The sequence below is a fragment of the Sinohyriopsis cumingii genome, chromosome 9 (assembly GCF_028554795.1).
Source record: "Sinohyriopsis cumingii isolate HCF-2022 chromosome 9, ASM2855479v2, whole genome shotgun sequence".
NCBI classification, from domain to species: Eukaryota; Metazoa; Mollusca; class Bivalvia; order Unionida; family Unionidae; genus Sinohyriopsis; species Sinohyriopsis cumingii.
The window spans coordinates 42,637,103-42,663,469 of NC_142969.1; the positions used below are offsets into that span (position 1 = coordinate 42,637,103).

Below are 26,367 nucleotides of genomic sequence, written 5' to 3' on the forward strand. Positions count from 1 at the left end.
GAGTGGTTTTTGATGAGAGCAAAAATGAGGAGTTTCTCGGGTTTGATCTTGAAAATATTGAGCAAGCTGAGGAAAGATATGTTCGGCAGTTGGATATTTTGTGAGATTCAGATTCGGACATAGAAGTTTCTGAGATTGAATCATCTGAAGACGAGGATGCAGACAGTGATGAAAGTTCTTGCGGATAAACGTTGCACATAATTTTGTAAATACTGTATAAATAAGTTGTGAAAGACTTGGACAAATAGGGAAAAAATACATCACTGTGTAGACAAATTCATTTGGAATAAATGGTGAAAATTTCATGGATTTTAATTGGATATAAGAAGAGAAATTAAGGTAAGAGTGAATGCATGTGCATGATGTTTTAAAAATTGTTCAAACAGGTAAAAACTCTGGGGCACAAGCAACTAGACACAGCTTTGTGCTTCTGAGGCATAGCAGCAGAGATACTGATAACAGTGCTGGTGCCGAATGAGTTAAGGAGAGACAAATTAACCTTTTTATTCTGTAAATTAAAATAGGTTAGAGGTAAATTTAGTGGCTTAGTACATGGTCATATCTACAGACCTGCCAACTCTTATGATTTTGCCTTAAGACTTACGAAAGTTACCCTTAGAATATGGACTTACGGCATACTAGCAAAGACTATGGAAAAATGATCATTGCCAAAAAATCCAGATAATTGGTTCATCTGTGTTTTATTTGGATCCAGGTTTCATCTTAGAATTAGTGAAATTAGTCAGGAACTAGACTAACTTTACAGCAGCACCCCAGATGCTTTAAAATGCACCTATTTGTTCATGCGAAGCATCTGCATGATCAAATTGTTGATGATAGAATTTTTAAAAGTGGCATCCAGAGAGAGATGCATGTTTAAGATGAAAGGGAAAATAAGCTTTTAGAAAATTGTAAATAATCAACAGAGAAGAATAAAAAGGAGTATTCAAATTCTTGTGAATAAAAGCTGGAAAGGTCACAATTACATGTATTGGACATCACATGCCAATTTGAGTATGTCTCGTGGCGGGAGATATGATTGCCATCGTCATGTGAAACGGAAAAGATTTTCAAAGAATTATGTCGAGTTGAGAGATAGCAACAAGCCATTGAGTTGCATAGGGTTAGGGACTAGAGTTTGTGCAACTGTACTAATGGTAAAGAAAGTCTTTGTGTACTTTACAAACTTTTCAGTTTTCCACCTTTACAATAGCAGTTACTGATGTTTTGTTACACCTTACTGAAAACTGGTCAGTCTTAATGGAAAAAAATCAACTGTCTTACTGAGACAGACTCGTTAGGGTTGGCAGGTCTGTATCAATGTCTAATCCAGTGAGAGTCAAAAAAAAGAAAGAGCTTTTCATTTTTAAAATACATTTTCTAAACCAAATTGTGAAAAACAGATATCATCAAGGGAAAAGACCTCAACATTTTTGTTTTAAAAGTGGGGGAAGCCTTAGTGCTGCAAGTCAGACAACAATATATTTTTAGTCCAATTTAGATCTAGATTTTTGAAAAATATAATCCCTAAGATAAATCAATTGTTTTCTTAACTAATGCATTAGAAAATGTGAGCTTTATTTTGCAGAAGTTATAAGCAGGATTGTCTACTGCTGTAAGCACTTGATACCTACCAATAGTGTCACACTCCAAGTGCTAACTCTTTGTTGTGTAGATCTCAGTCACTCTTGGTGCTAATGATCACCAGGAATGGTTCAGAATATTGAATTATTTTAGCTTAGTGTCAGCCTTACCTATCCTCTAATCCGCAATGAAAAGAGTAATGAAAGGAACCATATATGTTTGTTTATAAGTTGGGTCCAACTGCAAACAACAGTGACCTTGATCTGTTGTTGTATAGTCTGCAGGCAGATCAAGGTCGCTTTTTTTTCTACTAACTCCTAACAAGATACATGTATGCAGATATGCTAGTGCATTATGCATTAGCAGATCTAGGTTTATGCAGTTTATTATTTATATAATACATAATTACACTTACTGTGAGAAAATATTGTTCAGTTCCATAACTGTTAAGTCTATTCTCTTTACAGTGAAGCTCTCCTTGCCTTACCTGTATTCAAGCAGGAGAACCTAGACAATGGGTAAGTCACAAGTCAGATACCTTGCACATTGTAAAAGTACAGTGGAACCCCGCTTAACGCATCCCAATTTAATGCGAATTCAGTTATAATGTGGTTGTGGCGTGGCTCCCGAAATTTCGTATATTTGCACATGAAAAAAACATTGTAAAAGTACCTCATTTTGTTCTGCACCTTTATCTACATGTGCTTTATTTTTCAAGGAGTTATAATGTAACAATTTGAATGGATTCTAAAGCTGTTCCTCACTGTTTAGGCCAGGTTGCATTCTTGAGTGTTTTCACTTCCATGCACCATTTATAATATATTCTTTGAAATGATGCAATTTCTTAAACCCTTCTGGGTTATAATTTCACATAATAAAGTATTATTCGATATCATAGCAATTTGGAACTTTCTTGAGGTTTGTTGAAACTGGCCATGATATAAAATTATTAACCATTTATGTGCTCATAAGTGAAAAAAAAGTTTCTAGTTTAATCATACCTAGGAACTGGTCCCGTGTCTATGTCTATGTCAGCAGATTTGACCTGTCAACGATGCAAATTTTTGTTTGGTGCAACTGTCTTTTGACAAAAACAGCTTTTAGTTTATAGAAAAATATAATGCCTGTTTAAAAATTCAGTTTTGGCAAAAATTGATGAATGATGAAATGTTTTAATTAGTCAATAATTAACATTACAATTATTAAAAATAAATACTTCTGAAAGGGCAAGAAAGAGATTTATTGTTTCTATTGCAAGAGATAAAACTGGGAAGAAAGTACATCCTGTCAATGGTCTTGTCATTCAAAGACATCTAGGGTATTTTCCTGCATAATTGTTGCTGGTAATGCATAAAGGGAACAGTTCATTTTTTTAACCAGCAAACCTACCGTTATGTAGACTTGTACCTTTCTGACCCTGTATCAGTCTTTAGGCTTGAATAAATGTCCAACAAAACTTTTTAAAAAGTTGCCTCTAAATATGATGTTTCTTGTAAAACTAAGTAGCACACAGAAAAGTTCCTATTAAGTTTTAACCCTGCTTTTGCTCCATGAATCTTTGTGACCCAAATCCTGGAGGACCATTTGACCATGGCAGCTTATAGAATGGACTTTGGCACTTCAAGGATTTTGAGGTGGGCTAAAGTTTGAGTCAGTAAGACAGACAGAAAAACAGTGCCTTTTATTCTTCACAAAATAAGGTGAAAAAGATGCTGTGCATTGAGTCTTGAAGCTCATTATTTTAGTTTGATTGGCGCATCCATATTTTGCACATCAATTTAGATTTCTTTTGCTCAAGAACCCAGGCATAAAAAGATTAGCCACTTTATAAATCAAAAAGTTCCATATTAAAATGTCACATTACAAAGTTTATGTAAAGCACACACACACATGTATGTATGCGTGCGTGACTGCTCTGGTGGTTAGAGCATCCACTTCGGATGCACGAGATCGTGGATTCGAAACATGGCTGAGTCACACCAAAGACATATAAAAAAGGTGGTACTAGCAGCTTCCTTTCTAGGCACTCAGCATTCAGAGGTTAATGTTAGGATTGGTTGGCCTGGTGCCAGGATAATGTGACTGGGTGTGGCATTATGCCTATCGTTAACGTCACTATAAACTGCCATGCTGTAGACATAGCAGTATGACTGAATTATTGTTCAAGCTACATTAAAAATCCAACTCACACAAAAATGAACACACACACAGAGGATTGTCAAAGACTGAAGCTTTCACATAGAAAATAAATTTTAAAAGGACACACCGTTCTTCATGTAATGCATTTGCTTTTCCCCATTTGTTCCCCACCCCCGATTTGATATTATGATCAGCCATGGCTGAACTGTGGAATAACAAATGGTTTGGCTTATGTGAATGGGCATGAAATCAGTGACTGGCTTACAGTTAATTCTTCTCTGATGTAACTTAAAAGATTCTAATGATCTACCAAGTGTGTATGTAAGCACCTGTTGTTGTCCAGCAAACAATGATTTTTTTGTTTGTTTTACTGATGTTTATATTGGTGGCAGTGTGTATATATATATCATAAAAGTAATAAAAGCTTTCTCAAAGTTAGAGTTGGACAGTATTGTTAAATCATTGATATTCCATAACAATAATTGTTACTTTGGTAAAAAGGACACTACTCTGTAGACACTTTTTAAAAGAGAGCAGAAAAGTGCTTTGTCTTGTAAAAATGGGTCAGTAAAGTATGCTTTCATTTCCTGGGAAATAGAATTATAATGAAACTGAAACTAATGCTAACAAAAGGGACAAAAATAGATGGAAGTAAGAGCATGAATGAAAACAACAAAGAGAACTTTAACTCAAGAAGGGTATTTAATGCAGACTCCATCTCTGTCAAGGCTGCATATAGTGATAGAAATGGCGACATAATTATCAATGTGAGAACATGGGAGAAGCTGCTACCATGTTTGAAAAAAAGTAGAATGAGATGGTACATTAAAAACAATTTGAGTGTTTTAAGGAAAGCATCATCCTTTCTTTTGCTCAATAAGGAAATACTATATTGCAGCTATCAGCCTTTAGCCATCACAAACTTAAAATCATTTAATAGTTGTTGAGGGTTCCTGTGGTATGCAAAGAAAAGACACAATCCCATATCCTGTTGTGTAAAGTCTTGAGATTAGTGTGTAAAATAATGACTGCAAAGCAGCACAATTCTATTACAATGCAACAGTTAATAATCAGATTCTTGAAGACCTCATTTCCTAGAATACCATGCAATCGAAGAAACACACTTCTTTGAAAAACTACTTTACAGCTGGTGCATTATAATATTAAAATCATTTTGAACAAAAATAGTTTCTATCCATTGTGGCTATGAGTTTAATCAAGATACATAATTTAAACAATTCATGTACTTTTTCATTTTCCTTTCTGTTTTTATGAAAGTGATTAACTGCAGATTTATGCATGTGACTTTTAGAAATAGGCTGGGGACACCAGAATTCCAAGAGTTGACTCCTCATCCTGAATATATATATATACAGTCAAACCCACTTATCTCGACCTCGGTTATCTCGACAACCCGCTTATGTCGAGCGTTTTGGTCCGGTCCCGAAAAAATTCTTCTTTGTTATGCTATTTTTTACCTGTTTATCTCGACCTCTGTTAAGTCGATAACCTGGTTATGTCGGGCATAAGTTTCGGTCCGAAGTAACATGTGGACCCGCTTAATTCGACGAAATGCAACTTTTTAACGTCAATCTCACAGAAATTGTACAAGAAATAGTCAGCAAAAGCGATCGATTTGTAGAAAATATGAAGTAATATCAGTCTGCTTTTGTTTACTCCGGTGCTGATCTGTAACGAACGATTCAAAAGCACTTACGTTTTCATACACATGCTCGGCACCGTCGACACTTGCCACAAACAATTTCATTTTTTTAATGCATTCAGCCATTTCACTGTAGCTTGGGATAGTGATAGGCTGATCATCATCATCATCATCATCATCATCATCTTGCTTGCATGATTGTATCTGCTTCGTTGTCACCGATTGGATTATTTCCTCATCAGTAAGTTCACCATAGGCATTGGCATCATCATCCACGTGAACATAATTAGAAAATTCATCCCGAGCAATGCCTATGGAGTCCGCAATCTCATCAGCCATCGCTTCAAGACCTATTTCTGATTGAGGCTCTTTAATTTCTTGTGCAATTAAACACTGCTGGTGAAATTCTTCATCAGAAATTTCCGGAAAAATACAATGGAACCAGCAGTTTTGAATGGTTTTCGGCGATACACTGTTCCAAGCTGCACGGGCATACATGATGGCGTCTAGCAGAGTTGGTTTATAGGATCGCTTTTCCTCATTTGCACTCACAGTCAATGTACATGTACATGTACATGTATTTTCAAAAACATTTATTGATCTTTATCTGCGAGATACTGTCATATATTAACCTGGATATAATACAATCTTGGTTATTTTGCACCTAACACCGCGTTATGCGTGAATGGCGGGTGCCTGAAAGCAATCGGTGGATGTTTCTCTCTCACTCTCTCGTTTGTGATTTTCTTTGATCCATTTTTCAATCTGATAACATATTCAAACCTCTGAGTACAACCAAACATGATTTGTTTTTCAATATTCACATCAATTATAAAAATGCGTCGTGTGTTATCTGACATAAGTGATGCACACTACAGTAATGGATGCATACGCTACATGTGATATAAGGAGTTCATAGATATATTTTTTCTTTAATAAATTACTTATGATGATAAAAAAGGAATAAATGATAACAACACCAGGTTAGTTCATTTCATTTTATTATCAATTAAGCGTTTTGTTTATTTTATTGTAACATGCAGTGGGAGGGGATTCCAGTAAACACCAGCAAGAGACAGGAGTAATGCTCAAGGACATTTTTAAAATTACCGGTTTTTATGAACCCGGATATCTCGGGACCCGGTTATGTCGACGATTTTTTTACACCCCCGACGTAATCGAGATAACCGGGTTTGACTGTATATATATATAGAGAGAGAGAGAGAGAGAGAGAGAGAGTCAAACCTGTCTACTGCAGCCAGTCATGAGCAGAGTAGATATGTGACCTTTGAAAGCAGGTTTAGCTCTCAAACATCGTTCATGAAAAATTTACGTATTTTGAATCAAATAGTACTAGTATTATTATTAGCAGTAGTAATATGATGCCAAGTTACATGTATTTAGTTATTTGAAACAACAAAATTTATAAAATAAGTTCCACTGTATCCTGTTTTTTGTGTGTGACTTGCCAGTGACAAGAGGTGTTATATTTGCTGTAGAGAAGTGACAGTGTGTGCATTTATCAGTACTCGACTCTCTTATTTCATTTCTTATAAAACCAATCTGATAATTTAAATAAACCCAACAAATCAAGAAAATTTCAAATGTGTACATGCACTCATTTATACACATCTCTTTATCTTACACACACGCACACACACACACACATTTTATCTAATTTTCAGTAGACATTGCTCTTAAACTTACTAATTGACAGTATATTTGTAATTATGAAACACACAGCTGACTTTTCGTTAGGGCAGATAGTATAATTAGTCACGAACAGGTGTTCACACTTTAAACAATTGATCAGTTTCTCAAACTCGCTAAGATTAAAAGACAATTGGGTTTTGTTTGTCACCTCTAATAATTAGTGGATGGAAAGAAGCTTCCTGGGGCTATTGTTAGTAGCACCTAAACCATTAGTCCTTCCCGTACAGATACATTAATCGCAGGGTGTATGGTCAGATTAGTTGTAATTCACATGGTAGCATTGGGTAGCCCCTTAACAGTGAACCTAGCAATCTTAGACAATGTTACTTCAAGTAATACCTACAGGAAATTAAAAGGAAAATGATCTGTTTTCTGAGAAAATGCAAGTACTATAATTTTTACATCTTTAATCTGTTGACAAACGAGACAAAACTGCAGTGTTGATGAAATTTGATCTGTTACTCGTCTTTTGCATTTTAGTCGTATGACTACACATATCTTGCAACCAAATCATGGGTCTAATAGTCATGTGTACATGCCATCCATTACACTTTTGGTATAATCATTATGCTTTTTTTCAGCAAATTGCATTTTCCATGATATGGATTTTGCTATATTAAAAAATTAAAATAAAACAATAAATAACTGTTTTGTAATTTTTTTTATCATCTCTTTAATTCCACTCATATAAATCTGAGAATATTCTTTAAAGTGTGACTGCTTAGTAAGAATAGCGTAAGAGTACTGTCCTTATTTGCTATATATTTCCAAGAAAACAGACGGGTTTCTTCATAAATGAACTTTCCCTAACAGATTATTTTTATTGATAAGTGAGGTGGTTAGTGAACCAGTCTATATTTGTTTTAAAGAAAATGGTGCATGATGTTAAGTGAAACTCTTTATGGTGTGAATTGTGGATGTTATGTAATGGAAAATGTTAGAGTATATTTTCAGGCTTCAAAACATGTCAGATCAGAAAAAGTGACAAGCAACACTGCTTTACAAACTTTAGAAGAAGAATATGGGGGGCCCCGATTGGCCTAGTGGTCTAAAGCCCTCACCGTTCCGGATCACTGCCATCTCACCTCTGTCTGCATGGGTTCGAGTCCATGGGTTCATGGGAAAGCCTACCAGTAGCTTCTCGTGGGTCGTTGGTTCTTTCCTGGGTTTTCCAAGGTTCTTCCTCCACCAGTTATACTGGCCACCATGTATAGCCTATATTGTGCTGGAAAATGGAGTTAAACCCTAGAACAACAACAACAAGAATATGAGAGTAATGTAATACAGCACTCTGAGCACCTGACCATGATCATTGCAGAATTCCAGTTCACGATCATTCAGGGACAGTTACACATGTCACCAGTTGAAGTGATTGCTGAATATAAATAAATTTTCAGCATATTTTGTATTCTGGTTCTAATCCATTTGGATTTTACCCTTTGTGACAAAAATTTTAACCAGCTGCAGAACCAGGTTAGTCATAAATCTTTTTCATACGTGCCGTAATTCTGGCATGCAATATATAGATTACTTTTTACACCCAAATTATGCTTTTTTGCCATTTATAATAGCAATTATTACACTTATACCTCTACGGGGGGGGGGGGGGGGGGGCAGGTTGACATATATGGTCATGTGATGTCAACAATAAACAAAGACATTGTCTCACATTGTGGTTCCAACCCCATCAGCAAATCTCAACATCATAATGGATAAGTTTCTCAGCAAGAAGCAAAAAAGAAGAAAAGGAAGTAACTATGACTTTCCACCAGCCAAGAAAAAGAAATGGGATCAAAAATATAGGAGTGATTGGGAGAAGCAGTTTGCTTTCATTTGTCCATTGACTCCCAGGGCCTATCATGCATTCTACCACTAATGATTGGCTCTTTCCACATTCAGTTCTGTAGATTTGGTAAAGCTGTAACTCTATGCAGATCATCAGTTGGTTCCATTTGGTTGGAGAAAAAGGCCAGGTCCTTAAATGATACTACAGATTGTTCAGACACATCTGCAGTGCTTGCATGAATAAGTAAGTCATCCTTTAGTGAGTTGCTGTCAGGAAAAAAAAGGATGGATCTGACCAACTGTTGTTTCCAACCCTTGGGAGAGTAATGCTATCACTACTTTCAATACCACACAGCAACAGCAGTGCTGAGAGATCATTCTCAGTGGTTAAAAAAAACAACCAGCCAGAGAGCCAGCCTGTCAGCAGCAACCCTTGAAGCTATTATTGTTAGCAAATTTGGCACCCAAGGACAAGTAAATGATGAACTTTTTCAGGAATGCAAATCTGCAACATACAATGGACTGAAATAACAAAAGTAAACATCTTTATCATGATATATACACCTTACTCTTGTACCTCCTGATTTTTTACCCTGCCTCCTGATTTTTAATGGTGATTTTGGGGCAGATTCCTGATTTTTATTTTTTCAATGTTGGCAGTAATATTTATATAGGAAATTGGGGTGGGGAGGGGGAAATAAAATGGCCATTCTGACCAGGCAACATTTAGGACAACTTTGTGTGTATATATCTAAATCAACTCATATAACTGTTAGCTGCTATGTCAGGCATTGGACATAAAGTACAAATAAATATTCCATGGTATATTTGGTCTTTTGTTTTCCCAGTTGTTACATACCCTAAAGCCACAGAACACAAGAGTGGGAAAGCTATCACCTGGACATACTAAAATCTTGTAATTGAACAATTGTCCCAGGGTCTTTACAAGAAACATTGCATCAGTCCATTACCCAATTTTTTATTTTTTTAAGACTGTATTATGTGGTGGTTTGTCAACATTGATCCTTATGTCTGTTATGGGTTGGGGATTATCTTGCACTTAAGAATGATTTAATGGTTTCCAAAAATTGTTCATATAAGGCCAAACAAAAAATGTGTTTATGGTTGGCAGACTGTCCAAGTTTCTCATTGCTGACCCTAGCACTTTTCCCCCATGGTAAATAAAAAAATCACATTAATGATATATAATGTTTTTCTTTTTAAAAAATGATCTATCCTACCCTAATTTTAAAACTAGTACAATAGAAAACATGTATGTTTTTGGTTTGGCCTAACTTATCAAAGTGGTAGCGACTTTGTGAGTTAAATCAAGGTTCAGAACCAGAGTCAGGTTTGTGTTTTAGAGTTAAATGGTAAATATATTACAGACACATAAACTTGAACACTTTCATCACATAGACAAAGAAAAATTATGAAATTACATGAGTATTACCTTAAGCCAGGAGAAAAATGGATGCAATTGTTTACTTTTTTACTAAACTTAGAAGGTAAGTGAAGACAGTTTATAATGCTATCAGTAGGAATATCCAATGATTTGTTAAAAATGTTAACTCTTAAAGAAACATGTCACCTTGCCGATAGACTGTATTCAAAAGGTGAATGCCAGAAATGAAGTATTTTGGTTAGTATGTATTTCTGTTTGATTTTAGCAAGTTTTTAGTGTTTTCTTCTATGACATTTTTCAAAAACATTTAAAATTTCTAATTCCAAAATTCTGATCAGTGCTGAAAAACTCACTGTCTTTTTTTAAAACTTATCATCATTCCTTTAAGTTAGACTGCTCAGGTGGCCAAAGGGGTTAGTGTCCACCTCAGATGCAGGTTCAAATCCTGACCATGTCATACAAAAACTTATAAAATGGTACTAGTAGCTCTTGCTTAGTGCTAAGCATTAAGAGGTTAGTGTTAAGACTGGTTGTCCTGGTTTCAGGATAATGTGACTGTGTGGGACATCATGCTACCTGTCTACAGCATGATGCCTCAGTTCTAGACATCACTATAAACTGCCACACTGCAGACATAATAGCAATATGACTCATATTGTTAAAGCTATGTTAAATTCCAAAAACATGCACACTTCTTTAAGTCCTCCAAAAATTGAATCACATTCCCAAAAATGTTAAAATTTCAACCCCAACTCACCCACATTCATGGTACATGTACTAATAAAAAACGAATAACACTATTTTTGCACATTTGGTTTTATGGCTCACACACATCAAACATTAATTAGTGACTCTTATCTTTCTCAAAGAACCAACAGTGTAAACAAGTTTGCAAATTATTTGCATAAAATACTATTCACCAACAAGTTTACTAGCAAATAATGAATATATTTTCTTCAATGGTCTTATGAAAATGTTGCCTTGACAGATTCTTCACATGATTTATGTATATATTGCTTTGATTACCTCACTTTTTCACCATAACTAGGAATGAACTTATTGTGAGGAGTACCACCTAAAACCAAACTCAGCAGTAAGTAAATAATCAGGTACGCCAAAAATGAGATACACAAATGATAATTTGATAGCTTTATTAACTTCTAATCCCAATAATGTAATTCTAGTCACTTTTCCACCTGTTAGTTTGAGCCCTGCAATCCACGCTGTAAAACATGCAAAGTCTTCTTTATTTCAGGTTCCAGTACATACTTGGAGCGGCTACTTCCCCGGCTGTGAAAATGAATGAGGAAACTCTGACATATTTAAATCAGGGCAAGTTTCCATTTTATTTATTATAAACTCCATATATACCAGACACCTCAATTAAATGACCCAAACCTTTTGTCCTGACTCTGCCTTGTTTAGAGATGATTTCCCTTTTAAGTCAAGTCCAACTGCAGACTATACAGACCCAGATATGTCATCACATAATGTGGCAGCATATCTGGGTTTATGCAGTTTGTTATGAGTAGTCGGTAGAACAAACAGCACAGACCCTAATCTGTTCTGCAGTAGCATGTCAGGGCCTATGTTGTTTGCAGTTGGACTTAAATATATATGATAGTTCTGTGCAGCAGCTGGTGCAGACCTTGGTATTGGTGTGTGTGAGATTTGGATTTTTTATGTAGTTTTAACCATTTTTCAGTCTGATTGCTACGATGTTTGCAGTGTGGCAGTTTATAATGATGTCTAGCACTGGGGCATCATGATGCAGACATTTACCATGATGTCCCACCCAGTCACATTATCCTGACACCAGGCTGACTAGTCCTAACACTAACATCTTAATGCTGAGTGCCAAGCGAGGCAGCTGTTAGTACCATTTTAAAAAGTCTTTGGTATGACTCGTGCAGTGTTCGAACCTGTGACCTCCTGCATCCGAGGCAGAAGCTCTGACCAATAGGCTGCCAGATTAGTAGTACCTTAGTGTTGGTTGGATTTATAACAAAGAGGAACATGCATGGAAAGAGGAATTCTAGTTTGGAAAGAAATATAGGCCTAATATATACCTATATGTATATCATAAGAAATTGACATGTTGTATTACATATAACTCTATAGGTGTATGAACATACATATGGGTACAGTTTTTTTCAAGTAGAATATTGTCACATGCTCTATTACGGTTATATACATGAAACTAAGGATTTACCTATATTTCAGTTTGTCATGTAGATATGCCTAATATTTAGCCATAAGGCACAGGGAGCTTAAAGTATAATCGTTTGTCATGCCTCATCAACTTCTTTTCAAAACCCAGTCTACAGAATATGACAGCATCAATGCATGAAGGGCTTTTGTTTTATTAAACTGATACCAGTCTGCAATTAAATACAGATGCTGTAAAAAAAAAACCAATAGAAAAATCTTTCAATGAGTTCTTATTAACAATTACTCAACAAAATTTGATCAAGATTGACAAAACATTCGGACTTAAAAAAATATTTGAATGGTGCCAATTCATCATTAGATCAGGCCACCATAGCTAAAATGAAAATTTCTTCAGATTAGTGGTGGCACTTTAAAGTTATAAAGATCATGCTCAGCTGCCATTAAATATGACCGCTGTTGCATTTCCAAACTGCTCAGTAGCATCTGAACAAATTTGACAGAACATCCAAGCTTGAATGCCTTTCAGATTTTTACACGTGGTACCAAACTGTTGTTAAATAAGCCATCATTACAGGGCTCGAAACTTGCGGTAGTCCTCTAGTCCGAGGCTAGCAGATTTCCTGTCGGTCTAGTAACTTTCATAATGTTAATAGTCTGATGGGCTTGTAAGTTTCGGTTATCAGTAGTCAGCGTTTGTTTACTTCATTCCCTAATAAAGACTTGACTTAGCAGATGTTTTATAGAATCAAAGCAGTGGCCATTGTAAACACAGTCATAAAATATTAGCATGAGAAGATGAATTCAATTTCAGCCTCGGAAAGGTGCATTTCTATAACAATGAATCCATCTGATTTTGTGCATTTCACTTAACAGCGCAAATTATGGTTCCCGTCATTAACAATGGAAGTTTGGTAATTGATCCTAATTAATCTGATAACGAATTAAATGAAAAAATGACGTGGTATCACACTTTATTCACTCGACCACAGTAACAAACTACAAAGCGGTATACCACACAAAAGAACACGGCAAAAACTATTCAAAAAAATTAGTTTGCACTTTTTTTTTGTTTTAAGATTTTTTTTTTTTTTTGCTAGCTACCCAAATGCTCCAACAGTCACAAATAGGAAACTACATATTTTACATTTCCATCGAAATAATTATAAGAATTAGATCAATTTATTACGATTAAGTTATAGACACATCCTTTTCATACAACTACTTTTTCTATGATGATAAGAATAGTTTTTATATTTTTCCCTTACAAGAATGAACAGATAATTGAATGCACGTGGAGATATCCAAGCAGAATGCCATACATTTGTTGGGAATTAAAATCTCTGAGTATGGGCATCTAAGATTTGAAAATTTTCTGCCTTATTGTTAATTTCAACAATACATTGAGGTTCAGTTAATTAGGAATAATTACCAATTTACGACTTATGATACCGTAATTGGAGCTGTTAAATACAACGCGCCAAGTGTCAGATGGCTTCGTTTGATGGGAACACACCTTTTCCAAGCTGAAACTAACACTATCTTCTGATGCTAATATTTTATAACAGTGTTTACAATAGCCACTGCTTTGATCGTGCAGAACATCTGCTGAAGTTAAGTCTTTGTTAGGGAGAGGCCATTTAATTGTGGGAGGGGGCAAAGACACGTGTTTTGAAATGTGTTTCTTGCTCTGACTTTCTATTATAAAGAACACTGTGCCATTCCTTTTCTTGCTTTAAATAATTTGCATCAGCTATACTATAACATCTCGTATTTCAAAACAAGGCACAATTCCTTCCTTATAAGACAGGCAAAATGTGGCATTTGATAGGTGATCAGCTGCCGAAAGAAAAAAGCAAAAGTTGAATGAGAATGATGGGGAATAATTCTTATGAAAAGCGTAATGGAAAATTTCAGAAGAAATGGACAAAAGACAGAGAATGGCTGAATTATGATGAGGAAAGGAACATTATGTGGTGTAACTGGTGTATGCAGTTCGCAAAAACAAACACAGAAAACATCCAGTTTTGTTGCAGGTTGTTCGAACTTTAAAATTGAATCGGTAAATGTACATGAAAGCTGTGTGACATTGTTTTGTGAACAGGACTAGTAAAGATTTGACAGTACTAGTAAATTTCTCGATATACTAGTCCTTCTGGCTACAAAGAAATTTGTGTTAAATTCGAGTCCTGCATTACTAGAATAGAGGAACATTTCAGCAACTTTATCCAACAGATGCTATACAGTATTCAGTCAACTTTATCCAACAGATGCTATATAGTATTCAGTCAACTTTGACAGAATGCTCCATGGCATAAAGGTGTTTTAGTATTGGACAAGTGAAATACAGGTGAAGGTACCAAACGAACATAGAAAACCTCAAAAGAATTGTTTTCAAGACTTAAAAAAAAAAAATCATACTGATCCTGACTTCTTTTGGAGTTGACTGTTAGGTCAGTGTCAGACACATGAGTGATCTCATGTCCACTTGGGCCTCTTGTTTTTTTTCTTGTTAAATTGATTTTTGTTTTCCACTACTTGCTACCATACCAGTATGTACAGAGCTTGGAATATCATAGTCCTCCTCGTTTTAAATATTTAAAAAATCCATCAGCTTCATGTGATGAATCCCATGATAAAAGCCATAATTCAGAGTTAATTCTTTCATTCTTGCAGGGCAGTCATATGAAATCAAAGTAAAAAAACTTGGAGATTTATCCGATTTTCAAGGAAAAGTTCTGAGAGTAAGTATATTATTTTACTATTCTTTGAAGAAATTTATTTTCATGAGTTTACGAAAGATGACAGTTTTGTTGGAGCTTAAATTGGTTGCTTGGGTAAGGGGTCCTGTTGTTTTCACAGATGGGTCAGTATTTATCAGGCCATTTATTTTGCAGTTTTAGCAGCTATGAAAACTAACATTGATATCTGTGAAGGATAGTAAATTCACAGTATATTGTGTTTCATTTAAAGCGGCTAATAAATTGAACTATTCCAAATTGATTCAGAGGTGTCTTTAATTTGCTTAGTTGCAAGGATCTTTGTAATGTGTTTGTGGGAAATAAAAGTGTGTGTTTTGTGGGAAAAAAAGTGATTACCTCTGCATATTTAATTAAGGTAATTTGTAGGTGCCAGTTTTTCACCATTAATAACTTGGGAACATAAATGAAATGGTATGTACATCTATCAACAGACATTAAAAAAGCAGTACTTGATGCAAAAGACAATATTTGGAAATTCCATGAGTTGCATCCCCTGTCTGTTCCGGTAAGAAAAGCATTAATGCATGAAGGTCTTAAAGAAAAAGTCGTTGTTTATATGTTATCACATTTATTGTACATTACATTAAGTCATTTCATATATTCACTGCCACTCACATATTATTTTTTTAGCATTTACCTTTTAATTACAAAATACAATAACCCAGTGTGGTTTCCCTTTGAAACACATATTTAATTACCCAGTGCAAAGAAACCCATGACCTTTAAAAAAAAAGGGAACCCAGAGAAATTTGGTATCAATCCAGACTGATCAGATGCTATCGCTGAAATCTGTAACATTCTGGTCAGGTGTCAAGTACCTCAACCACTGAGACACTGCAGCTTCCTTAAGTGCAGATCTCATTGGTTTCCAAGTTGTGACTCATGGGGGAATGGAAGATCCAGGAATCCATATTGACAGCCCATATTAACTCCTATTGGAATGCCAATTAATTACATGTTTTAACAATATGGCTATGAAGAGTTTTTATCTCTGCTGGTCAAAGACCTGATGAGCATATGGGATAGAATGTTGTCAGTCATTCATGATCCGCATCTGTCGATCCATTATCACATACTGTTACTCCTCCTAAATCACTTGGAAGATTGCTATGGGAAGTTACACATACATTATTGCAACTTCTGAATGGGTGGTCATATCAGCATGAAGGTTTCACTGGAAGATTGGTCCTAAATGAAGATGGTGACACACTGGACATCACCATGACAGCTATCTTGAAAACCTTGTTACTGTTACTCCTGAACAGAAAGGCAAATCGATAGAGGGTTTTCAAAAGAATTTTAATAACGTCTAGTTGGTCTTAAATGAAAATGTGTCTGCTTGAATATTCATTATGATTGTCCATCTTGAAAATCTTGGTATAGATACTCCAGTGGAATGGATGTCATATCAACATGGTGGTTTCATTGAATGTGGTAATTAATTAAAATAAGTCTCTTATGAATATAAATTCATGTATGTGTTTTGATTTATATGTAAATACAATTTACCTGGTCAAAAAGGCCAGTTCCATTTCCATGATTGATCTTTTCTGACAGGTTTGATTGTTCCAAAACTAGATTCATTCCTGGTTGCAGATGGTTGGAGGTGAATGATTGGCCTAATTGTGTGAAAGCTGGATATAGATGGTTGAAACTTATTTATTGGTCTAATTGACTGAAAGCTGGTTCCATATGGTTGGAGCTTTCTGATTGGGCTAACTGGGTGTGAGCTGGTTCAAGATGGTTGGAGCTTTCTGATTGGTCTAAATGGGCAAGAGCTTGTTCCAAATGGTTTAAGTTTTCTGATTGGGCTAACTGGGTGTGAGCTGGTTCCAGATGGTTTGAGCTTACTGATTAGTCTAACTGGGTGGGAGCTGGTTACAGATGGTTGATGATTGTTCTAATTCAGGATTCAGACTCCCTGTTTTATATTTTGTTATCAACTAAAATAACTGAATAAAAGCAGATCACATCAGTAACAAATAAACTCTGAAAAATCTCTGCATCTCTGGAAAATACAGTCATTTGATTCCTTGTGAAATATGTCCTCTTCCTACATATCACTGAGGTGACTATTATATGCAGGAACCATGCTGGCTCAGAAGCTAGCATACCAGATTAATGATTGAAAGGGTATCCTACTAACAGGTATTAACATGGATTGATTGGCATGGTGCATCATTATCAGTATGCATCAATGGTAATTACTTACTTACATCAAACACCAAACTAAACAAACATTCTGAAATCTTGACAGTTCCATTGATGAAGGGAGTTTTCTTTTTATAATTCATAAACACATTCTGTTGTGAGATGCAAGGATCCATATTTATTTTAATGAATAATTTTTGGAATTTGTTTTGAATCACTACACACAATATAATAGTGAATGTTAGCCTCCAAATCAATATTAATAATTAATATTCTTTAAGACTAAGAAAAGAAAAATGCAGTTTTCTGTCAGTATGTCTATCTTTCTGCAGAGTGTGATCCGAGTATCATTCCATGACAGGAGGTTACAATATATGGAGAGGCAGCATCTGGAACAGTGGAAAACCACACGGCCAGGGGAGAGAATCCTGGAGATAGGTATAGACTTAAGCACATTACTGTACTTTCAAGAATATTATCCTGCAGGTTATACAGGATTTTACATACCCCATACACCAAATGCAGGGTATCTTGGTGGGCGGGCTATACCAGTTGTTTTTCCCACTAATCGCAGTCATCAGCTTCTTTTTAATTTTATACAAATTAAGTTTTAATAGTTGTGTGTTTATCATTTTTAAATGTTTATGTTAAACAGAATGATAACAGAAGTTCGACTATCATGACAAAAATGGATGCCAGGAAGTTAATTCTAGTGATAGCAATTGAAATCCAAACAAATTGCAATCTTTTTGTAACGAAATATATCAGTGTGAGAGTTTTTATCGCAATGTGTTTTTACAGATAAAAGTAACAACAATTAAAATAAAAATGAAAAGAATTTTATTTAATATAGTACCTAATATGCTTTACCGCTGTTATACTAGTGTCCAAGCCATCAGCATTTAAACCGAAATATGAAAAGAAACCGGAATTGTTGTCATTGAAAATGTCTGTTACTGTTGCAAGACATACTTTAGAAACTTTGTTTCCTGTATCATTGTCATTTTGCTGAAGTATTCCAGCCTTTGTAAATCTGTTGTGATTGGTTGAAGGCACAATTTTAATTTAAGTAGTTACAACCCATTTGCACACCTTCATGCATGTTACTTGCTGCTAGCATCCTGATGGTGTGAAAGTGTGCTTGCCACTCATCCAGTTTTCATGCACATGTAACATTTGAAATGGTGGTTCACCGCATTATTATGAGGCTACAGTTTGCATGTTAAACCTTCTGGATTAACAGCAGTATGGTTGCCAGCATCATTAGCCATTGCTGAGCACTGTTGGCCCTTAGAACACATGGTTTGTTCATGCGAGAGTATGTTAGGGTTTGTGTGTGTAAAGTGTGGGTGGGAGATACTAAATTTCTATATGATTGTTGAATTTCTGAGGGATGTATGCATGGGAGGGGTGTGTGTGTGAAAATGTCTCCATGTTGTTAGAAAAACATCCATTCCAACCAGATATTAAATATTCACTACTGTGTGCTTCACTAATGTATCAGAGTCATTTATCTTGTTCATGCTAAAAGAAGTACAGTACTCCCTCACTTTAAAGTCCTTCATTATAGCTTGGGTCCTTCTATAAGGCAAGGGACCCAGAGTGGCCGAGTGGTCTAAAGCGCTATCCATTACGGATCACTGCCATCTCACCTCTGTCTGCGCCGGTTTGAGTCTCGGATTCAGGCAGTGTGGGTATGTGAGAAAGCTTGTTGGTAGCTTCTCATGGGTCGGTGGTTCTTTCCAGGGTTTTCCTGGGTTCTTCCTCCACTATTAATACTGGCCACCATGTATAGCCTATCTTGTGCTGAAAAATGGCGTTAAACCCCACAACAACAATCTCTAAGGCAAGATTGACCATGGACACCACTGTAGGAAATTGTAAAATTTTGGGTATCATGTAATTCATCATAAGGTGGTCACATCATAGTGAGGAAGTACTATACATTGTATTGAGTTTATATACAATCATCTTGGTTTACTAAACTGTTTATCATTGAGAATATCATTTCTTTTATCAATATTTCTTTCAGATGTGCCTCTTTCCTATGGAATTGTTGACTATTCAATGAGCCCCCTTACTTTAAATGCAGCAGAATACATATGGGACCCTACAAAAGAGACTGGGGTTTATGTTAAAGTGCATTGCATCAGTACTGAGTTCACACCAAAGAAGCATGGTGGAGAGAAGGGTGTGCCATTCCGTATTCAGATAGAGACCTATACATATGAGGATGATCAGCCCTCTAAAATGTTACACTGTGCATCTTGCCAAGTCAAAGTGTTCAAGGTATTATTCTGTATGCTTAATGTTTTATAAAGAGCGTTTTAGAAGGTGATTGCATCTGTTGATAATGCATACATTTTTAGAAAAAATTGTCCTGTTATCAACAAACCTAATTCTTCTGAGGATGATGTGTACCATACTGCCATCTTGCCAAGTCAGAGTAATCCAGGTATGATTCTTTCTGTGCAATGCTTTATCTTATCTTTAAATGTGTTGATAATGCATACATTACAGAAAAATATTATCCAATCTCATTATCAAGAAATCATTTTCTGCATATGGTACCAAAATGCTATCACGTTGCGATTTAAAGTGAATATCATAGACCCTGATCTGCTGATGTATTATGCAGGGTGCGTGCCCTCTGGTTTTGTTACATGGTATTTAAGTATGACCCATTTTGAAATTCTGACTTATGCATCTTTTTGATGTATATAGGTTTTGGCTGGAGCATCAATCTTAATTGTCCCAGATTTACCTCTGGCTTAGTTTCTTAGAGTGCACTGTCCATAACAAATTTACTGTAGGAGGCAGTGATTGACATCTGATTGAGAACAGTTGACAACTTTGACTGCCAATAATATTGCACCAATGGAATATATATATGAACTTGGCTGAGATAGCGCTTAGGTGCAACTGAATTTGGTTGAATTGTTTTGAAATTATGTTTGAAGTTTATGATAGCAGAAGAGGAAACAATTATGGTGCGAATAGACTGCCTTTTGATCACATATCAGAATTGGTATGTTTGAACATCAGATTATAATCAACTGGTCAGAACTGGAGCAGTGGTGGCTCGTGAAGCAGGTTGTCATGGTGTGGACCAACTTGAGTATTTTTATTGACAATTAATTTGCGTCATTTGGAGGAATGTTTAAAACTTAGGAATCATTTCTGATTAATTATTGGCATTTGTTTGTGCTTTAAATTATAATCATACAAAATGGAAATATATGGCTTTTCACGAAGTCATTGTTTGTTCAGCATGGCATTATGTTTTATTGGTGATTAATTTGCTTCAATCAGCAAAATGTTTAAAACCTCAAGCTTTTTAATTACTGCATCATTCAGAAGAAATTTAATGGATATAACACTCAGTGCATACCTCTGACTTTAAAATCACAATGGCATAAAGAGGTATATTTTCTTTTTGTCTTAGTCTTGGAAATGACCTGCCAGTGATGAATTTTCTAACCCTCAGACTCGAAAGAAACAAAGATAGTGTCTGCTCTGAGGAGAAGGAGAAGTAGAGTCAATCTCTGAAATTTGTTAGAAAATTTAAGAACAAGTGGAGTGAACTGGCAATTCTACGATATACATCCTCTATATCTGAATAATATATAACCTTCACAGTTGTATGGGTATATTTTTGCATATAAAGTGATTTGAGCAGATCATAATAGCATATGTTGAGAAGTTAAAAATATAATAAAGTATAAAATAATCCTGTCTGTTTCATATACAGAATATATACACAGTAACACATCATTTCCCAAAAACCAGATTGTATGTTTCTTACAAAATACTGTACAAGTATTTCTCGTTATTCAGCATGAGACAAGATATCTTAAACAGCATTTGTTTCCACCATTTACGAGAAATCACAGCTATTGGCTCGTGACTGTTCAAAAGAATTGACTCTCAAGATTTCAGTTCTGACTTTTGAGATTTTGGAGTCATGGGTCCACTGACTCTTATGTTTTGTAATCTATTGAGAACCCTCTTATTTAATGGGAGACCTGGATTTATGCTGTTTTTCCTGGATATACTTTCATATTATGTGGTGGCAGATCTGAATCTACACTGTTTGTCCCATCTGTAATTTCCATTGAATACTGCAATACACTGATTTGCTAGTGTATTATGTGATATCAGGTCTTGATCAACACAGTTTGTCCCATCTGTGATATCCATTGAATATTGAAGACCTTATTTGCTGACATATTATGTCATGACAAATTTTGAACAGTGTTATTTGTCCAAACTGTGATTTCCCATCAACATGGCAAACCCTGATATGCTGGTGTATAATACATGGTCCCTACACTAGAAGGAAAGTGGGAAAATGTTGGTAAAGAATATGTTTGTTACTGACTGGTGTGTGTGTGTGATCTGGATTTTTAACGTAGCTTTAACAATTTTTCAGTCATTTCGCTACGATGTCTGCAGTGCAGCAGTTTATAGTGATGTCTAGTACTGGGGCATTACGCTGCAGACATGTAGCATGATGTCCCACCAAGTCACATTATCCTGACACCAGGTCAACCAGTCCTAACACTAACCTCTTAATGCTGTGCACCAAGCGAGGCTGCTGTTAGTACCATTTATGTAAGTCTTTGGTATGAATCGAACCCACAACCTCCCACATCTGAGGTGGATGCTCTAACCACTAGGCCACCAGAGCAGTCATTACTGACTGGGCAAAGTTCATTATTTTTTTGTGAATATTGATCAGTCAGGGGAAAAACGGAATTTTCCGCTTCCATTTTATCACAGAGAAAAATACATAATGAGTAATTGATGAGATCCAGGTAAAACCCATTATAATGTGATGCTCATGGTCCCAAGAATAACATCACGATTTAAGGGGATGATGTTAACAAATTTTTCGATAAACTTCCCCACAGAAAATGTGCATTGAAATTTCAATGTCATCAGTTTTCTTTGTAACTAACCTCTTGCTCATATAATCTGCTAGGGATACAAATAATCAGCTTTTCTGACAGTATGCATTTAGGATGTTGAAAAGAGAGGTCATTGTAAATTAAAAAATGGAAGCCGTGCTGCCATTATGTTATAAGTGGAATTGCATTATGCCACTAAAACACTTGTTTGTTCATGAGTACTTCCAAGACTGGACTATTGTAACTCAATTCTGTCTGGTTCATCTCAATATCTACTCCAGAAACTTCAAAAAGTTCAAAACACTGCTGCTCAGATCATACTTAGAGTACCACAATCAGAGCACACCTCCCCACTGCTCTGTACTCTACACTGGCTATCCATTCGATCCAGAATCAAACACAAAATTTTGTCACTGACGGACTCCAGTCCAACATACCTAAGAGGAAATTTATAAAGTTTAATGTCCCCAGTTCCCCATTTGACATGTAAAGTTAACAAAAATGTATTCTGATATATCTTTACTTATTATTTGGTAGTTCATACTTGTAACACTTTGTTAAGTATTGTTGTCTGTAGTAACCTTTGCCACCTTCAACTTGTCTTTGCTGCAGATTTTGCTAGTAGACCATACTAAATGCATAGAAATCTAATAATTAGATTTGGGCAGTTCATTTATGCAGAATCCCACATGGTGTCGTTGATAATGACTGCCTTATATATTTCTTCCATTGTCATATTATGTTGAAAATAAACAATGAGGAACTAGTCATGTGTGGATTTAAAAAAAATATTTGGTCCCTCTTTTGATATATAAAGGTTTATATTTGTTACGGTCTTTTTGCCAAATTTCTAAAAACTCCTTATTTAAAAACCTGTCCTGATACATGTGCAGTGAAGCAGAGTAAACTGGTAAAATTAACATTCTGGTTCTGTAAATTTAAATATTTTTGTTCCTGTTCATATGTCTAATTCAGATGGTATGGGAATGTCAAAATAGAAACAGCTTTTGATTTTTATTCTTAAAAAAGCATTTTTGCCCAGGTTAAATTGTAGTTGATATTTGATTCCTTTCTGCAATGGTCAAGAGTGAATCTTGTAAAGGTTAGTTTCCTTCAGGAAAAAACCATGGAAAGATTTGGCCATTTTTGCTTCAGAAAGCTGGGAACCCTGCATATTATGGATTTGTGCAGTTTGTCATCTCTGTGATTCCACTGAACATTGCAGACCCTGATCTGCTGGCACCTTATCTGACAGCAAATCTGGTTGGTGATTTCCAGTAAACATCACAGACAATGATCTGCCAGAGTATTGTGTGATGGCAGATCTGGATCTACTTTGCTTTGTGGCTGAATGTATATACAGATGAGCTGTGCATAATAGATGCAGATACAAAGCGGTCATGTATCAAACTGAAGTCTCTATTTACTTGTAGCAAAAAAAAGCTCTCCTTCAGCAGGGAACTGATTGCTTGCATGTACTATTTCAGAAGCTAGACTTTTCTCATAGAGACAGTCAAATCCCACACATTTGACATATATTTATCGAAGTATTGCTTTAATATAACATTAGGTATTGAAACAATTCATTGAAAGTAATTTAAAGTTAATCCATGAGCAAGTGTGTGATGATATGCTTTGAAATTTTCCTCAATTTGCCCCTTGCAATCCAGCTTCCTCTTCAGACAGGTCCCATATTTTGGTCGACTCAAGGTCCTTCTAATACTATGCAAACAGTAGTTTACCTGTGCTGCATTTAGGTTGTGGGATAGCCTGAGTCACATAGTTCTTTAGCTTGCATTGACAAAATATGCATCAGGGGTCATGCTACCAGGTGAAGTGGGTGACGAAATCGCCTGAAAAATGTAAACTTTGCCTTCTTTTGTTAGGAAAGTGAAAACGACTTCACCCTCTGATTTTTCAGACTGAAAATGACTGTAGCTTTCAGCTTTTGAGATGCCCCCCTCACTGCAGCCAGGATGTTCTGGCAGTGTTGTAACTCAAGGCAAAATGTGTTTATGTGGTGTTGATACCAATTAATTATCACTGCTCGATTTCATGAAGCTGGACCTACTGTACTGTGATGAAAATACACTAAATTCTGTTTTGAAATTTAAACATCAATATGTAAATAGTAATTTTTTAAAAATGTTATCAGCAAAGAGCATTTTCTCATTTATTGCTGTTTTAAAAATGGAGATTTTAACAGCCGTGTTTGCTTTATTTTCTTTATGAAATCAGTTTGAAACTGTAAGTGAGCCTGAAATGGCGGACATCACCTGTGATATACCACTTCATTAGATTGTCTGTATTCGTAAATAATTGGACAATTAGATTCAGGAAAATATATAATTTAATGAAAACAAGGTTTAAATATTATGTGATTGAAGATTTAGCCTAAATATTTAATAATGTATGTCAGAAACGTGAAATACGAAAAATCTATATAGTAGCGAAGCAAATACTATTTAACCAATGCATGTCATTACTACCAGTACATAGGCAAATAATAAAACCATAACTATGCAGTCCAGTTATTTGTAACGAGGCTAGAAAGTTGAATAGTTATATTAAGAAAAACCCTCTTTCTAAAAATAGATGCACTCACATGGTGCAACACGTGTTCTTGGATGAGTTCAGTTGGAAAAAAGGGTCCAGTTCATTTATATATTGACTTTAATGCTTCAGGTTGTTGTTTATGAAAGATACAGTAATGTTTTATTGGGAACAATGAAATCAGGATGAAGAGTATGGTTTGAAGTCACTTGTGCATTTGCTTCAATTTACATGTTGTAGGGGTTGTTTTAAAGTATGCCTGAAATGTTTTTGACTGCTATTTTACACAAAACATTTAGAGAATAAAATAATTAAGTGGTACTTTATTAGGCATTATTACCAACTTGCAATTACAAGACTCTAATCTTGTTACTGCCATCAGTTAAAGTAATTACAATGTATAGTTTCTGCTGTGCTTTTCTAAATCATATGGCTAAAATACACTGAATTTACCTCGATCCAAACACATATAATACTACAAGTATGAATACAATGGGTATGAATATAATAATTTGTATACACATACAAAATGTGTTGATAATAAATATATAACACAGATTTTTCAACTTGAATAAGGTATTGTGTAAAACTGTTAAATGCATGCTGGGAAATTAAGAACATAATCAAAATAAGAAACCGCAGATATATGTATATATATTGCTTCGTGCTTTTGTCCCACTTGTCCCTGTTTAGCTCCCACTTGTCCCTGTTCTGTCCAAAAGGAGAAGTCACTTCTCCATAAAATTCAAGTCTAACATGATGGTGCGAGACATTGTACAAAAGTTGGTGTTATAATTATATCTGCACAGGTCATAAACAGAAGAAAGTTGACTAGTCACTTACTGTCTTTAATTTTCCTATCAGTACTTAGGTCTTGTGAGTGTTAACACATTAATCCCTGGTGACGAGTTTACTTGGCAGGAGGTAGTAGCCTACTGCCGAGCTCTGTAGCATCAAGGTCATGTATGATATACTAAAGTGGGTGGTATTATAGAAAGGTAGACAGATGTAGCTCTACAATGATACCAAATAATCTGGAAATTCTAGCTGTACTACAAAATACAGAGGGAAAAAACTCATTTTTTGGACTCGATTTTTGTCCACCCAAACTTCGCCCATGGTCGGAATCTGATTTTGTGTCTGGATTTTAGACTTTTTCATCTCAGATCTAAGGCAGGCTGGTATGAACTGCAAACAGACAGATACACCTTTGCAAAAAGTAGAATAAGATGGGCATTTGGAATAAAGAGTGGTCTCAGTAAGAAAATAATGGGTCCATTAAGCAACCCCCCCCCCAACTTTTACTCTTCTGCTCATGTGCGAGCCAAATAGCCAAATGAAAAATGATGTTTCTAACACAACTAGGCATTAGGTTACTGGAAAATCACCTGGAAGTTGATGTATTAGGATGTATTCAGAAATAGCTTTCAAAATGTGTTTCCTACTTGAATTTCAGGCGAAAACGACAAAAACCTCCAGGGGTTAATGTGTTAATCTGTACATGTGATGCTGGTTTTATGCAACTGTAGATGT

At 35.5% G+C, this 26,367-nt stretch overlaps 1 protein-coding gene across 4 annotated transcripts in view; it reads left to right on the forward strand.

Moving 5' to 3' along the window:
- The window catches only part of LOC149791629 (transcription factor CP2-like), a 103,980-nt gene that overhangs the window by 18,199 nt on the left and 59,414 nt on the right, over positions 1 to 26,367 (forward strand). For all 4 annotated transcript variants that reach the window (XM_089970186.1, XM_089970188.1, XM_089970187.1 and 1 more), the window contains exons 3-7: positions 2,052 to 2,102; positions 11,545 to 11,621; positions 15,135 to 15,202; positions 17,704 to 17,809; positions 19,404 to 19,660. In XM_089970186.1, coding sequence (XP_089826312.1) covers positions 2,052 to 2,102; positions 11,545 to 11,621; positions 15,135 to 15,202; positions 17,704 to 17,809; positions 19,404 to 19,660 — 559 coding nt within the window. The remainder of the gene's footprint in view (positions 1 to 2,051; positions 2,103 to 11,544; positions 11,622 to 15,134; positions 15,203 to 17,703; positions 17,810 to 19,403; positions 19,661 to 26,367) is intronic.